Consider the following 15781-nt stretch of genomic DNA (forward strand, 5'->3'; position numbering starts at 1 on the left):
GCGGATTAACACCCACAGACAGATCTTTGAGTGCAAACCAAATCCTTCCCCAAACGAAAAATGTAAGCAGGCACTCCCCTTGGAAAGATCAGGATTTTTGCCTTAAAAAACAAGGAAAACGTGCACTGTTCCGTTCTATTTACGCCAGAGATTGAGTTTCAATGATTGTAAATCAAGATCGCAGCCCTGGCTGCAAGACAGCTGGTGTGAGGGTGTCCCTGTTCCTCCCTTCAGAGCCTCTGGCACATGGTGCCTCCCTCCCCGCCATCCAGGATGCCCGGTGGGTGTGTGGACAAAAAGAGGCCGCGTCTCAGCGCCTTGCCCAGGCTAGGCTGCAGGGACTATTCACAGGCGCGATCCCACTAGGGCTCGGCAGGGGGGTTTTGACCTGCTCCGTTTCCGACCTGGGCCGGTTCACCCCTCCTTAGGCAACCTGGTGACCCCAAGCTCCCCAGGGATCACCATATCGCTGCCGAGCTTAGTGCGGACACCCGCTCGGCACCGCCCGCCGCAGCCTAGAACCCCCGAGCTCCAGCGATCCGCCGGCCTCAGCCTCCCCGGGAGCTGGGATCACAGGCGCAAGCCACGGCGCCCGGCTGGGTTTCCCCGCTCCCATCTCCAGCTTTAAAGGGCGCTGGGGAGCTCTGTGCCTGGGCCAGACGGGGGCAGGCTGCCATAGGGGAATGCTCCTGCTCCCCCCGGCCCCCGGGCTCTCGTGTCGGTGTGTGGGCTCCGCTGTCCTCCCAGAGCAGACCCCGGTCCCCGGCTGGTTCGGTGCCCGCATCCCCCGTCCAGGAGCCCAGGTGTGGGGAGCTCCGCCCCGCATACAGAATCCTGGACGTGTCGGTGCCCGCTGCCAGGTGGGACCCGCTCGGCGTGGGAACGTGCCACTTTCGGGGCACTGAGCATGCTCCGTTCATCTGCTGAAGCCGCTGCCCTTCCCCTGCCCTTACACTCGCAGGGTTGCGCGGGCGGCTTCTGACAGGGGTCCAAAGGGGGCGCATCGGAGCTGGGGCGGGCAGGGTCTGAGCAGGGGGCGGAAATTGACTGGTCGGGGGGTCAAGCAGCTGGAGGCAGCAGTAGGAGAGGAGCTAAAGGCAAAATCAGGAATGCGGGGGAGGCACTGGCCCTACACCGGTCGGGGGCGAAGGGGAGCGTGGCGCGCCCCACCGGCAGCGGCCGTCCCTCCCCCCGCCGCGCGGGGCTCTCGGCGCCAGCACGGACCCGCCCCAAACGCGCCGCACAAGTTGGTCTGCCGGGGCTTGCCGTAGGGACGAGCACTGCGCATGTGCGGCCGTTGGTGTCCGGGAGCGTGAGGAGCCAGGGGTGGGGGTCGCGGTGTGTCAGGGGCGCCCCGCAATGAAGTCCCGCTTCAACACCATCGACATCCGGGCGGTGCTGGCCGAGCTCAGGGACAGGTAGCGTCAGCGCCCGGCCGGGGGTGTCTGGGGACCCGCCCCCGCCGAGAGACCGGGACCCCTCCCTCAGCCCCCCCGTCCCCACACGGGGTGCTCCCGCGCGCTGGAACCCCCTCCACGGGAACAGCCCCCCCCCGACTCTGCCGCCCTCCTGGGACCACCCCACTGCCCCCCAGCCACCCCGACCGGTACTGCCCCCCCATGGGAACTCCCCCCCATGGGAACCCCTAACCACCCCGACCGGTACTGACCCCCCCACATGGGAACCCCCACCCCACTGCCCCCCAACCACCCCGACCGGTACTGCCCCCCCACACACATGGGAGCCCCCATATGGGAACCCCCAACCACCCCGACCAGTACTGCCCCCCCACACATGGCACCCCCCCACATGGGAACCCCCACCCCACTGCCCCCCAACCACCCTGACTGGTACTGTCTGCCCCCATGAGAACTCCCCCCATGGGAACCCCCACCCCATTGCCCCCCAACCACCCTTCACCCCACCACACATGAGACCCCACCATGGGAACCCCCACCCCACTACCCTGTGTGAGAGACTGGGGAACCCCCCATCCTACTGCCCCCTGGGAATGCCTCTGCCCTACCAACCCCCCCACCCTATGTGAGAAACTGGGAACTGCCCCCACAGGAGCCCCCTTGTCAAATTCCCCCCTGCCCCCAGGAACCTCTCACCTCACCGCCAGGTGTGAGAGACCTGGGAACCCCCACCCACAGCCCTCCCACAGGAATCCCTGTTGCCCCATGTTAGAGATCTGGGAATCACCCTACCCTATTGATCCTTATGGGAACTCTGATGCTCCATAACATCTGTTGCCCCATGTGAGAGGCCAGGAGAACCCTGACCACCCCGCTGTCCCCCAGGGGAGCCCTGACATCTCCAACCCCATTGCCTCGCATGGGAGCCCTGATTCTTCTGCACACACACCCATTGCCCCATGTAGGAGACTAGGGGCATCTTGACCCCTGTGCGCACACAATCCATTTCACCCCACTGGAGCCCAGACAAACTGCACCTCCACCTCCATTCCACTGTCCCTCATGGAAGTCCTGAGACCCCATCCCACTACCCCCTGGAACTCATATAGTACCCCCACCCTTCCACCCAGGGAACCCTGATACCCCTCAAGGTGTGATTTACATGGGAGTTTTATCATCCATGTTATGCTGTCTTGAATAACTGTGAATGAAACAGCAACGGGATCAATTCTCAGTTGTGCTTTCTGTGGTGGTGCTGAAAATGCTTTAGTCCCATCCAGGCTAGTTCTTCAAGCATTCTCAGCACCTGTTTAGCCAGATGTACTGCTGACAGTCATCAGCCAGGGGGGCTAGTTTGCTAATGTAAGTGGGGCTTCAATGATAAATTGCTGATGCAGAGATATGCATATGCATTAGTGTCTCATAAAATGAATTGTTGCTGAAATTCTGGAGTTGCATTAAAGTCTTGTTCAAGTGGCTATTCTATTTTAGTTCCTTTTTGCATTTATTTCATTAATAGTGCTCCCCGCATATTCTAATTGTATCGTAATTTCTCCTGGAGCTTGTCCATTTTACTGCATCTACCCTATCACCTCTTCAAATGCTATTTGTATAATATATTGTAACCTAGGAAACTTATTTATGTACATATAGATTCAGTGACAACTGAATCTATCTGACAGGCTTGTATGAATTCTATACTGGATTCACAAAATGTATTTATTTTTTATTTAACAGCTTATTGGGAATGAGAGTAAACAATGTCTATGATGTGGATAATAAGACCTATCTTATTCGTCTTCAAAAGTAAGAACTCTTAACATTTGTGAGCTCTGTTTTATTCCTCCTTAAATTTGAGCCTATTTGTCTTGTATTAATTGCTGCTTATCAAGCCTTTATAACTAGTTTGCTAAAAACTAGTTTTGTGGTGTTCCCTGGAAGAAGAAAAATATTTTTATCATGGGAGTTCTTAGGAAATATCACAGGAAGATAATTGTTTTTGCCCTTTTTACAAACAAAATACAGAAAATAAGTGGAAGAGCAGGTGTGTTTTGCGCCTAAAAGTTTTTTCTCGTAAATACCAAGAACAGTGCATATGCTGTGGTAATGATAAGCAGTTATGACCACAGGAGTTGCTGTTCTGAAGCAATGAGTCTGTGTAGTCTGATGCTTTTACATAGGGCCAGAAAAGTCCCTTTTGGTCACCCAGTTTCTGTGTTGGACTGTTAGCTTTCTCTTTTCCCATTTGTAATGCACCTGACCAACTGGACAGTGCTCTGGGTGGGTGGCCTTTCAAAACGACTTCCTACAAAAGGTAATCCCATATATTTTTGGAGTAATCAAGTAACCTCAGTATATCTAGCCTTTTAATTTAGTTTATCTTAAACTTTAGTTTTTAACTTCGTCTTTTTGCTACCAACCTGGCCTCAATATATCTCAACTGTTCTAATATTTCTGACCATAGCTTCCTCTGAAAGATTTCTTTGACTTATAGTTGAAGTTGTAGGGCTATCTGTGGCGTGCAGCTCTAATGAAATGTCATTGGTATAATGACAAATTGGTGGCGTTTAAAGTGTCAAACTAGTCTTTATTTTGTCAACAGGCCAGACTGTAAAGCTACACTTCTAATTGAATCTGGTATACGGATTCACACAACAGAGTTTGAGTGGCCAAAGAATATGATGCCATCTGGATTTGCAATGAAGGTAAATTAATCTTTCTCTTTCTGAAATTTCCTTTAGAAGAGAGAGTAATGCTGTAGTTTCACATCTGAGATGTAAATGAACTATTAAAGTATTGCCAGCTAGCTGAGTGGGTCTTGGTCAAGCAGATGATGATGATGTGGGGACTGGCTGAAAGGAAGGGCAACTGCAGAATGGTGGGGGACACAGAACTGATGCTTGGTACCTGACAACAGTCAAAATATAGTTTTTAAGACTTAGGGTACGTCTACGGTACAAAATTATTTCGAAATTATTCTATTCGAATTTTTGGAAGCGATTTTATACATTCGGTCTTGTGTATCCCCACTAAAGAGCGTGAAAGCTACAGAAGACAACCATTTCCCGCCTTTTACCGGCTATCGTGAACCGAACAGCACCTCTTCTGCTGCCACTCTGCTTTCCTATGTTTCGCACCCTTTTTCCAGGATTACCTGTGCAGGCGCCATAGCATGGCAAGTATGGAGCCCGCTCAGATCTCCGCTGCAGTTTTGACCATTGTAAATACCTTGCACATTATCCAGCAGTATGTGCAGTACCTGCAAAACCGGGCGAGGAAGCGACGACAGTGCGATTACAACAGTGATAAGTACATGGACACAGACGTTCCTAGAAGCATGGCATGTGGCGATTGGGAGATCATGGTGGCGCTGAGCCAGGTTCATGCCGTGGAACGCCGATTCTGGGCCCAGGAAACAAGCACAGACTGGTAGGACCGCATAGTGTTGCAGGTATGGGATGATTCCCAGTGGCTGAGAAACTTTTGTATGCGTAGGTCTACTTTCATGGAACTTTGTGACCTGCTGTCCCCTGCCCTGAAGCGCAAAGACACCAAAATGAGAGCAGCCCTCACAGTTGAGAAGCGAGAGGCCACAGCCCTGTGGAAGCTTGCAGCGCCCGACAGCTACCGGTCAGTTGGGAATCAGTTTGGAGTGGGCAAATCTACTGGTGGGGGCTGCTGTGCTGCGAGTAGCCAACGCAATCATTGACCAGCTGCTATCAAGGGTAGTGACTTTGGGAAATGTGCAGACCATTGTGGATGGCTTTAATGCGCTGCGGTTCCCAACTGCAGCGGGGTGATAGACGGAACGCATATCCCTATCTTGGCCCCGGAACACCGGGTCAGCTGGTACGTAAACCGCAACGGTACTTTTTCATGGTGCTGCAAGCACTGGTGGATCACAAGGGATGTTTCACCGACATCAACGTGGGATGGCCGGGAAAGGTGCACGACGCTCGCATCTTCAGGAACTCTGGTCTGTTTGAACAACTGCAGGAAGGGACTTACTTCCCAGACCAGAAAATTACTGTTGGGGATGTTGAAATGCCTATAGTTATCCTCGGGGACCCAGCCTACCCCTTAATGCCATGGCTCGTAAAGCCGTACACAGGCACCCTGGACAGTAGTAAGGAGCAGTTCAACTATAGGCTGAGCAAGTGCAGAATGGTGGTAAAATGTGCTTTTGGATGTTTGAAAGCGCGCTGGCACCATTTACTGACTCAGTTAGATCTCAGTACAACCAATATTCCAACTGTAATTGCTGCTTGTTGTGTGCTCCACAATATCTGTGAGAGTAAGGGGGAGACATTTATGGCGGGGTGGGAGGTTGAGGCAACTCGCCTGGTGGCCAATTTAGCACAACCAGACAACAGGGCGATTAGAAGAGCGCAGCAGGGCATGCTGCACATCAGAGAAGCTTTGAAAGCCAGTTTCATGACTGGCCAGAGTACAGTTGTGTTTGTTTCTCTTGAAGTTACCCGCCCCCTCTATATATAAGTCACAATTGTTTAAAAACCATTCTTTATTATTTGTTGCACAACACGTTGAGAGAAATCAGAAGGTAGACTGGGGGAGGGGGGGTACTGGGAAAGGCGGGTGGAGGAGGAGGGAAGGACAAGTCCAGAAATCAAATCAAAATTTTGGATATGCCAGCTTTCTGCTGTTTGTGCAATCCTCTGGGGTTGAGTGTGTGGGTCCCCGTATCCCCCCCCCCCCCGGCCCGTGTTCTTGGGTGAGGAGGCTATGGAACCTGGGGAGGAGGGAGGGCGATTATACAGGGGCTTCAGCGGCAGTCTGTGGTCTTGCTGCCTTTCCCGCATTAGATCCACCATACAGCGGAGCATGTCTGTTTGCTCCCCCATGAGCTTGACCATAGCATCCTGCCTGCTCTCATCGCACGCATCCCTCCTCTCTTCGTATTCATGTAATGCTTTACGGGACTCCGCAATCGTTTGCCTCCACACATTCAGCTGGTCCCTATCAGTGCGGGAGGACTGTATGCGCTTGGCAAACATGTCATCCCGAGTTCGGTTTTTTCCGCCTTCTAATCTGGACCAGCCTCTGGGACAGAGTAGATAGGGACCACGTTGAAACATTTGCACCTGCAGGAGGAGAAAAAGGGAGGGTAGTATTTTAAAAGATATCCTTTAGAGAACAAAGGGGACACTTTCTCAGTGAAACAGACAATTCGTAGTACACAGCACATGTTTTTTCTGTACAAGGTCGCAGTTTGCCTCTTATACTGAAGTGTCTGCCACTTTGGTGTAAGTAAGCCATCACATGTGGCCGGGCAACAGAATTCAGCTTGTAGGCAGCCATGGTAAGCCCTAGGGGCACACGGGGTTCTGCTTCTTCCGCATTCATTTCAATGCTTTCAAACTGCTGGGCCCCCTTTCCCATAGCAAGCAATGCCTGGTGGGTTTGCCATATAAAAGGAGGGTCTGTGGGCTCTCTGGGATGATCACTTCACACAACACCCGTCAGTCCCTCCCCCCCCGCCACCGTGTGGCTCTGATGAGGCTCTGAGCAGGGATGAGCCCTTTAAACGCGAACAGCCCAGTGCGGCGGGTTTCCTCCCACCCCCCACCGCGTGGCTCCGATCAGGCTCTCACTCACCAGAAGTGCCTTCTCCAGGGTCATGGTCTGGGAGGCGATTGGGTCCAGCGTTAAGAATGGTCCTGGCTAGGGGGGAAAATGGATTCCCCACTTGCCGTCTGTGCACTGTTCTCCTCCTCCTCCTCCAATAACTCATCTTCCTTGCTCCATGCAACTCCCCCCTTACCGGTGTCCATGGACAGTGGTGGGGTAATGGTGGTGTCACCCCCCCATAATTGCATGCAGATCACAGTAGGAGCGGCATGTATGGGGCTGTGACCCAGAGCGCCCATTCGCCTCACTGGCTTTTTGGTATGTTTTGCCTGAGCTCCTTGATTTTTGTACAACACTGCTCAGTGTCCCTGGAGTAGCCTCTTTCCATCATGGCCCTGGAGACATCAGCGTACATATTTGCGTTTCTTTTTTGGAATGTAGTTCTGCCATAACAGATTTGTCTCCCCAACGTGCAATGAGATCCAGTACCTCCCGCTCAGGCCATGCTGGAGCTCGTCTGCGACTCTGGGACTGCATGATTGCCTGTGATGGTGGACTGTGCTGATGGTCACCTATGCTGATGGTGACCAAACTGGAAATGAAATTCAAAAGTTCCTGGGGCTTTTACTGCCTACCTGGCTAGTGCACTGGAGTTGAGAGTGTTGTCCAGAGCAGTCACAAGGGAACACTCTGGGATAGCTCCTGGAGGCCAATAACATCAAATTGTGTCCACAGTACCTGTAACCCGGACCTGTGATCTCGATTTTTAGCGCTACTCCACTTGCCGAGGTGGAGTACAGAAATCGGATTAAAGAGCCCTTTTAAATAAAAAAAACTGGTTTGGTTGTGTGAACGGAATCAGTTTTATTTTGAATTAACTCGGCTAATTCCGAAATAACTGCGTACTGTAGACCAGGCCTTTGATACTCAAGCTCATAAATGTTCACTGGACTAGCCATGCCTGTTGGAATTTTACTTTGGCGAAGTGAACATATTATTTTATTTTATTATATAGGCCAGATTCTGAAGCCTCTGAATAAGCAAAACCCAGAGTGAATGGGAGTCTTGCATGAGTAAGGACTTCTGGATTAGACTATCTGAGGTGTCAGGTCTTGAAGTGAACTATTAGGCTCCAGTTCAGCAAATAGAGCCGTTGTGGATGCGTCTGATTGCAGAATCAGATTACAGATCTGGTTAGCTCCCCACTCCTGCGAAGAGACCGTACAGACAGGCGTACAAGAGTGCCCATGAGGAGCTTCATTGAAATGCCTCTCTGCAAATCCCCCACTGAAGTCAGTGGGAGTCTTGTGGAAGCAGGAGTAACCCTGAGTGGAGGTCATTGCAGGATTGGGGCCTTAGGTTACACTAGCTCTTTCCCTCCTTGGGATGGCAGAGACGTGCAGGTTTCAAATAGTGCAGCTGTTTTTATTACTGTAAATGCTGAATGCTTAACAAAAATGTTTAATTTTTTGCAATTTGGAGCTACTGTTTTTCTTTAACAAGCAAGAGTAGATCAGAGCTTGATGGTTGTCAAAGTTTGAGCAGCTCATGTATGTAATATTCAGTTTTGTAAGTTTATACCAGGTCTTGTATTTGTCTATAATAAGTGGAATAAAGATAAGCAAGATAAGCAAAAAATGTTCAGATTTTCACGGGGACACGCACACAGTCGTTTAATTAAACATTTCAGTTTAAAATACTATGAGTAGGACCTTTCTGTTTACACCTTATATACATATGCATATTTTAATATTTTTCTCTTCCCTATCATCAGTGTCGTAAGCATTTAAGGAGTAGAAGACTTGTCAGTGTAAAACAGCTGGGGATAGACAGAATTGTAGACTTTCAATTTGGAAGTGATGAAGCAGCCTATCATCTCATTGTTGAGCTTTACGACAGAGTAAGTCATAAAACTGTTTAGTCTATAAATTAGTATTTAATATGGACTCTAATAATCAGTTTTAATGCTATTGCAGGGAAACATTGTTCTGACAGACTATGAATACTTAATTTTAAACATCCTGAGGTTTCGCACAGATGAGGCAGATGATGTCAAATTTGCAGTTCGGGAACGGTACCCAGTTGATAACGCTAAAGCATCTGCACCATTACCTACCTTGGAAAGGTAACTTTATTCTGTGCAACATGCATATTATAAATAAAGCAAAGACCACTTTTACATATAAAAATTTTGAGTCTGAATAGTCTGTTTTAAGCTTTGAACATTGTGTAGGTGATGCAGCTCTCACAGAATTGAAATTGTTTGCTTTCTTCTCTAATTCAGAAAACATGGAAAATCAATTCAACATTGTACGTTTATTCTTTTGAATAGCAGCAATTCTGCTTATTATGTCTCTTAGGTTGACTGAAACAATATTAAATGCACCTAACGGGGAACTGCTAAAGAGAGTCCTTAACCCACATCTTCGTAAGTAATGGCATTATTACAATATGAAATGTGCAAACTGTTTGCATTCATATTAGATGTAATGTGAAAATTAAAATAAAAAAGACACAACTGTGTTTCAGAAGGTTCAAGACAGTCTCCTATATATAAAATGCAAAATTATTTGTTAAGACTAGAATTTTAATACAAAAGTATAGAAACTTGGCTGCAATCCTTTAATATGCTTTATATGGGTGTAGGGATTTGTCCATGAAGCACTTATAGTATCGGGACCTTTGCTGAATTTTCTCAGTGATGGCTAAAATGTCTCATTCAATTTTGGAAATTAATCATTCTTAATACAGATTTCAACCTGAATGTTTAAACTGCTTCTATAGTTGGTTCTTTCTACTTTTATAGCTTATGGAGCCACACTCATTGAGCACTGCCTTATAGAAGCTGGATTGTCTGGTAATGCCAAAGTAGATCAACAGATGGGAAGCAAAGGTATGTAAGAGTATAATATTTGTGCACTTCAAAGGTTTGCTTGACTATATTTGGAGGGGCAGAGAAGACACCTAGGCACCCTTCACTGAGGAAGTAAAAACAGTGGCTTTGTTTCATGGAAAAAGGGTGCTCAGCCAGGATTGGCTGAAAACGCTGAAGGGAACTTTGGGTGAGAGAACCTTCCACCGAAAGGTGTTTAACTTGTTAGTTAAGCTTGGTCTCTAAAAGTGTGTCATGATTTATTTATATGTAACCATTGGTTTCCAATATTCATACTCACTACTCTGTGAATCTCTAATCTGTGATGATAAACTTATTCTTGTTTTCACTATAAATATATCTAAGTGCTGTGGTGTTAAGCAAAGCAGTGGTCCTCAGTTGAATCTTAAAAGCTGGTATGTAGTGTTCCTTTGGGAACAGCAGGCCTGGTAATTCTGTGAGCATTCAGTGGATAAGGGCCTGGATGCCGCAGGGAAAAGTCTGAGGATTTGGAGACTGGTGTCTGCTAATTGCTACCTGTCCAGAGAAAGCAAGGCCTGGAAGGCAGTGCTTGTGTTGCCAGAGACTGGTGGTTTCAGGGAGTTGACCCACAGCAGGCACAGATAAGACTGCTTCACACTAAGCAGATAGTGGTGAGGCACCTCACAACCCAGGGTACCCTTGGGGAGCATCACAATGGATATGCAGTGTAAGTTTTTACAGGCTGGAGACTACTTTAACACTATTCTCTTAAAGCCCTAGCATTGCTTATACACTAGTATTTTTCCATCCCTTTTAGCCTCAATTCTAAATAGTTACAGTAGCACTTCATCATATGGCATAAAGTTAATTGTGATATTGGAAGGATTAATAAGGGACTTACTATACAAGAGTCATGTGCCAAAGTGTTAATCATGAAAAAAATTATATATTGATTAGAAAGCAAGATGGTGGATTTTGAATGAATTAGAACAGTTGCTTTTGATTTCTTTGGAATATACAATTATGGGTTGAGGCAGTAAGGTCAGAATGATTAGTTCTGTGGTCGTACTTTGCTATGAGTGTTTTTTCGGAGGGGGAGAACTATGTTAATATGATGATCTGTAATTAATTAAAATAATGTAATACCTGATATCTGTTGTTATCTGAAGTGCTGTAATAAAGAAGGGAGTTTTATGGCTAATGTTTCAAAAGTAGGGACTTTCATTGTACACCCTTGCCAAGACAGCTAATTGCACGCATCCAGTCCTTGTTTTTTATGTGCGATTATGTGTTTGTGCCAGCACTCTTATATCTTATGCATGTAGCTGCAATACGTATTTTTTTAAAGAAATATCTCAAAGTTTAAAAAGGACACTAAATGAGGCTTTCTTCAAAATGGACATTTGTTTCTAATGCAAGGAGTTGATGGTTAAAGATGCTTATTAAAATGCAGACTTCTTTCAAATTTGCAAGAATCCTGGTTTTAGAGTATTTCAGAGAGTAGGATTATTGAAAATCTCATAATCCAGACTTCCCACAAGAACTGTATATTGGAGAAAATTCCTCTGTACCCCTGACTAGAAATGTGGTTAGTAGCGGAGGTTAGTTTTTGGTCTGTCAAGCTTTAGCCTTTATTGGTTAAATAGTGCACTATGTGTTTATGTAAAATATCCCAAAATTCTTGCCTCTTCAAAATCCATTTTTTTTTCCTTTAGAAAATATTGAAAGGGTACTTTCTGCTTTACAGAAGGCAGAAGAATATATGAAGATAACTAACAACTTTAGTGGAAAGGTAAATCTTAATTGATATCTGCATAGTTCAAAGTTAAACCGTCTAAGAAACGAACATGCATTATTGTTCTTCTATCATGTCAGACATTTGCTATTGGTTTAGCATGCCTATCACATCTTTTCATGTTGTCGTCTGTCTATTTTTGCTGCTGTGATGCCCTCCAGATACTAATAAGGAATACACCGGACCCTCGCTAGAACATGGGATTTGGGATCCATACACGGTACCGCATTAAAATGAATTCCAATTAAAGTAATTACATTTGGGATCCATTGCTGCGACCACGTTATATGCGAATTTGCGCTATATAGACGCACGTTCTAGCAAGGGTCCTGTGTGTATATATGACGCTTGTCTTGGACGTGCAGCCTGTAAATGAGATAATGGAGTAAAAAGGACCTATCTGACTTGTGTGTCACCATTGTATTTAAATACTGATAGTAATTTTAATGTATGAAGTGTTCAGGGATATCAAAATAATCTCAGTCTGTAGTTGAATGAGGAACCAAAATTTAATTTTGCAGTTGTGTGTCTTCAAGGTATTCATGCGCCTGGCGAGCAATATGATTGTAATTTATCCTTCTACATCGATCTTAATGCAACTTGGGAATAAGGCCTGAGTAGAAAGACTGCCAATTACCAGTAGGTAATAGAAATCATTCTTTAACCCTGGGAATGTAGTCCTAATTTTCAAACATGTATTTATTTATTTACTTATTGCAATAACAACTATTGAACATCCTCTGTGGGCCCGTGCCAGTGTTTCTGATCATTTTCACTTCTCGTGGAAAAATTGTGCTATAGCCCATCCACTCCTCTCTCTTCCATGTTCTGAGTCTGCTGCCTTATAACAAGTTCTTCTCTAACTTCAAGGCGGAAAGGATTGCTCAGTTTATGGTACAATTCATTCTGATTCTGACTTGCCCATCACTGCATCCTTAACAAACAAGCGTTGTTTAAAATGTAAGGTACAAAGTTTGTGTGATGCATTGTAGACTTGGGTTTGTTATAGAAGTTCAGTGTTCATTTGGAATATTTTAGAATAAAGGTGAGTGGCCAAAATTTTACCTGCAAAGTCACTTAGCACCATAAAGTCTCTCTGAAAAAAGAGCTTACCAGCGGATTTAGTGTCAGATGTTTGCAAGGTGTTAAACTGTTCCTCCTTGGGCAAGAAAGGAAAAATAACTTCTAAGATTCCTGGAAAGAAATGAGTGTGAATGTGGTGTCTTATGGGTTTTTTTTTTTTAAGGGTTATATCCTCCAGAAACGGGAGAAAAAGCCAAGCCTGGAGCCAGATAAACCTGCAGAAGAAATCCTCACGTAAATATTTGAAGTATTAACTCCCTTTCTTGCTAGAAAACTAATTTATATTAAGCACTCAAGTGATACTATCAAATGTATATTTTACAGATATGAGGAATTTCATCCTTTCTTGTTTTCTCAACATCTAAAGTGTCCGTACATGGAATTCGAAACATTTGATAAGGTATAGTGGTTTTGCTGATACAATACTAAGTAGTTCAAATGACTGATACTAAAAACGTGAAAGAAAATATGGTGCTGGAAACTATTACGTTTTTATGCTTTATGACTAGGTAGTTTGGTGTGTAAAGTCAGTAAGTATCATAGTAAGATATAAGCTAAATAAAATATTTCTTGGTAACTACAGTTGACCCATTTATGTTCCCAATTTGTCATGTCCAGTAACTGTGGTGTTGTAACTGTGTTGGTCCCAGGACATTAGAGAGACGAGGTGGATGAGGAAATACTTTATTGGACCAAGTTTGTGTGTCTCACCAATAAAAGATATTTCCTCACTCATCTTGTCTCTCAAATGTCCAGTAGCTGAAATATAGCATGTAGCATTGGTGAAAGACGTATTTGTGTCCAGAACCAAGCTACTCTCTGTCTTCACTTGTTTAAACATATTTTGCTGGTGGTTATATAGGTGTTTATAGACAGTTGGTTTATAGCTGAGGGTAATAGCAAAAATATAAATATGATGAATGTTTGACATGGAATTTCACTAAAAATGAAATCTTTGTCCTTTCTGGTTCTTGGCTAACTAAGGTTAACATAACCTATAGATAATTATTTTATACTAAATCTGATCTCTAGATTCCCTGCTTTGCACTCTCCTGCCATGCCTCCCCATCATGTTTGTACCACCTACCTCACAGTGCTGGTGATTTCCATAGCATAAATAAACTCAGAAACTTTATTGTAAGCAGTTTCTGCCTGTTGAAACCAACCACAAAGAACTGTATTGAACTTCATATGCTTGATTTGGAGATTCTGTTCTTATTAACCAGTTGATTATTATGCTTATGCTCAAATAAATTGGTTAGTCTCTAAGGTGCCACAAGTACTCGTTTTCTGTTTACGAATACAGACTAACACGGCTGTTACTTTGAAACCTGGATTATTATGATGGCTCATTGCAGAGATGGCTGTACCTACGGTAGTTTCACAGTTGTTACATACTTAAATTAAAGAACGTGTTCCTTCCTTCACTACATCATTTGCTAATATAGAATTTGGCTCCAGTTCAGTCCCGTGGTTAAAGCTAGGCCTGTGCTTAAGTACCTCGCTGAACTGTCCCTTGACTAGGTAGAGCAGGGGAAGTGTGTTGAAACCTAGTTTAGGATCAGACTCCTTTTTGCAGTCTCTGCAGTCTCCTCTTAAGAACAGAACCACTCCTGTCTGCTTACTCTTTCCTGATCTAGGTTATTGCATCCTTTGAGATCCTTTAAACTGACTTTTTCTCTTGAAGGCCGTGGATGAATTTTACTCCAAGCTAGAAGGTCAGAAGATTGATCTGAAAGCTTTGCAACAGGTACAGTCTCATTCACAAGCAGAACAGCTGATCTAACTCCTTTAGAGCTTCAGGATGCTGGACATTTGCCTGATTTAGGGGCCCTTGCTCTTTGTAGCACCATGTGGGTGCTGTCTTGTTCAATTAAAGGTAATGGGTTGGCTTGTATGGGGCAGGTCTGAAGCTGCGTGCACCAGGGCAGTTCTTGTTGGGAAATTACGATCACTATGACAGCTACTATCATTAGTGTTACGATGCTTCCGTGGATTCCTTTTAAACTGTGCACACACAGCATTGAATAGCTAATCAGCAAGAACATAAGAATGGCCATACTGGGTCAGACCAAAGGTCATCCAGCCAGTATCCTGTCTACCAACAGTGACCAATACCAGGTGCCCCAGAGGGAGTGGACCTAACAGGTAATGATCAGTGATTCTTGGACAGGCACTCCATTCATTACGGAAGTGGCTTTCGCTACACTTTCTATGACAGTGTTCAACAAAATCCTGTTTCCACTTCTTTCCTCTCCATACTGTAATAGGATACAGTTGGGTGTTGAATATCTAACACTGTAAAATTTGTAATATGCAGAGTCGGTCAGCGCTACGCCCGGCTCATGAGACAGCTCATGGTGTCTGACACCATCAGGTGGTCCAGAGACATCTACACGGAGCACGTCATGGGACACTGTCAGTAGTAGGAAGAGTAAACAAGACCACCGGTCAGGGAAATAACCCACTTCCTCCCCTGACTGACTAAGGGATGCACCCCACCCATGTACCTATTCGCTACACCAACACTGACTTGGACTCTAAATAAATTTTATGGGCGGCATACCCGAGATCACTTATTCACTGACTTTTTAAAAACTCCAGTCTGGGTCTGTGCTGGTTATGTGCTATGTATGTATCTTGTGAACCTTGTAATCAATACTTGTAATCTCTTATAACTCAAGCCTGACCCTAGATGTACAGTACCTTCCCTCTGAACCTGTGTAAATTTGATTTTAAACATTAGCTTTAATAATCTTTTTCCTTTCTTCTCTTTGGCTGTTGAAAGGAAAAACAAGCACTGAAGAAGCTGGAAAATGTTCGTAAAGATCATGAGCATAGACTAGAATCTCTTCATCAAGCTCAGGTAGAACTATCTGGTTTCATAAGACAAGTTTTAAAGAGAAAATATTTTTAATATTCCATGTAGTATCACTTCCACCATAAGTTGTGTTTCTTAGTGTTCACTTGAGATAACAAATTGGAGTATTTATTCACTAACGAGTTCCCTCTAGCTTCTCTCCCTTTTTGGTGAAGTGTGAA

At 45.3% G+C, this 15781-nt stretch overlaps 1 protein-coding gene across 2 annotated transcripts in view; it reads left to right on the top strand.

Annotated features, from left to right (window-relative positions):
- Positions 1-1129: 1129 nt before the first annotated feature.
- The window catches only part of NEMF (nuclear export mediator factor), a 36284-nt gene continuing 21632 nt past the window's right edge, over positions 1130-15781 (top strand). Inside the window, exons 1-12 of one of the 2 annotated variants that reach the window (XM_037901378.2) lie at positions 1130-1418; positions 3156-3224; positions 4021-4123; positions 8782-8907; positions 8984-9132; positions 9368-9435; positions 9814-9900; positions 11577-11653; positions 12903-12973; positions 13064-13139; positions 14427-14489; positions 15528-15605. In XM_037901378.2, the coding sequence (XP_037757306.1) occupies positions 1360-1418; positions 3156-3224; positions 4021-4123; positions 8782-8907; positions 8984-9132; positions 9368-9435; positions 9814-9900; positions 11577-11653; positions 12903-12973; positions 13064-13139; positions 14427-14489; positions 15528-15605 (1026 nt within the window). In that variant the 5' untranslated portion in view covers positions 1130-1359. The remainder of the gene's footprint in view (positions 1419-3155; positions 3225-4020; positions 4124-8781; positions 8908-8983; positions 9133-9367; positions 9436-9813; positions 9901-11576; positions 11654-12902; positions 12974-13063; positions 13140-14426; positions 14490-15527; positions 15606-15781) is intronic. The other variant, XM_043548639.1, reaches the window with a different exon arrangement.

Source organism: Chelonia mydas, chromosome 6, assembly GCF_015237465.2.
Source record: "Chelonia mydas isolate rCheMyd1 chromosome 6, rCheMyd1.pri.v2, whole genome shotgun sequence".
Taxonomy (NCBI): domain Eukaryota; kingdom Metazoa; phylum Chordata; order Testudines; family Cheloniidae; genus Chelonia; species Chelonia mydas.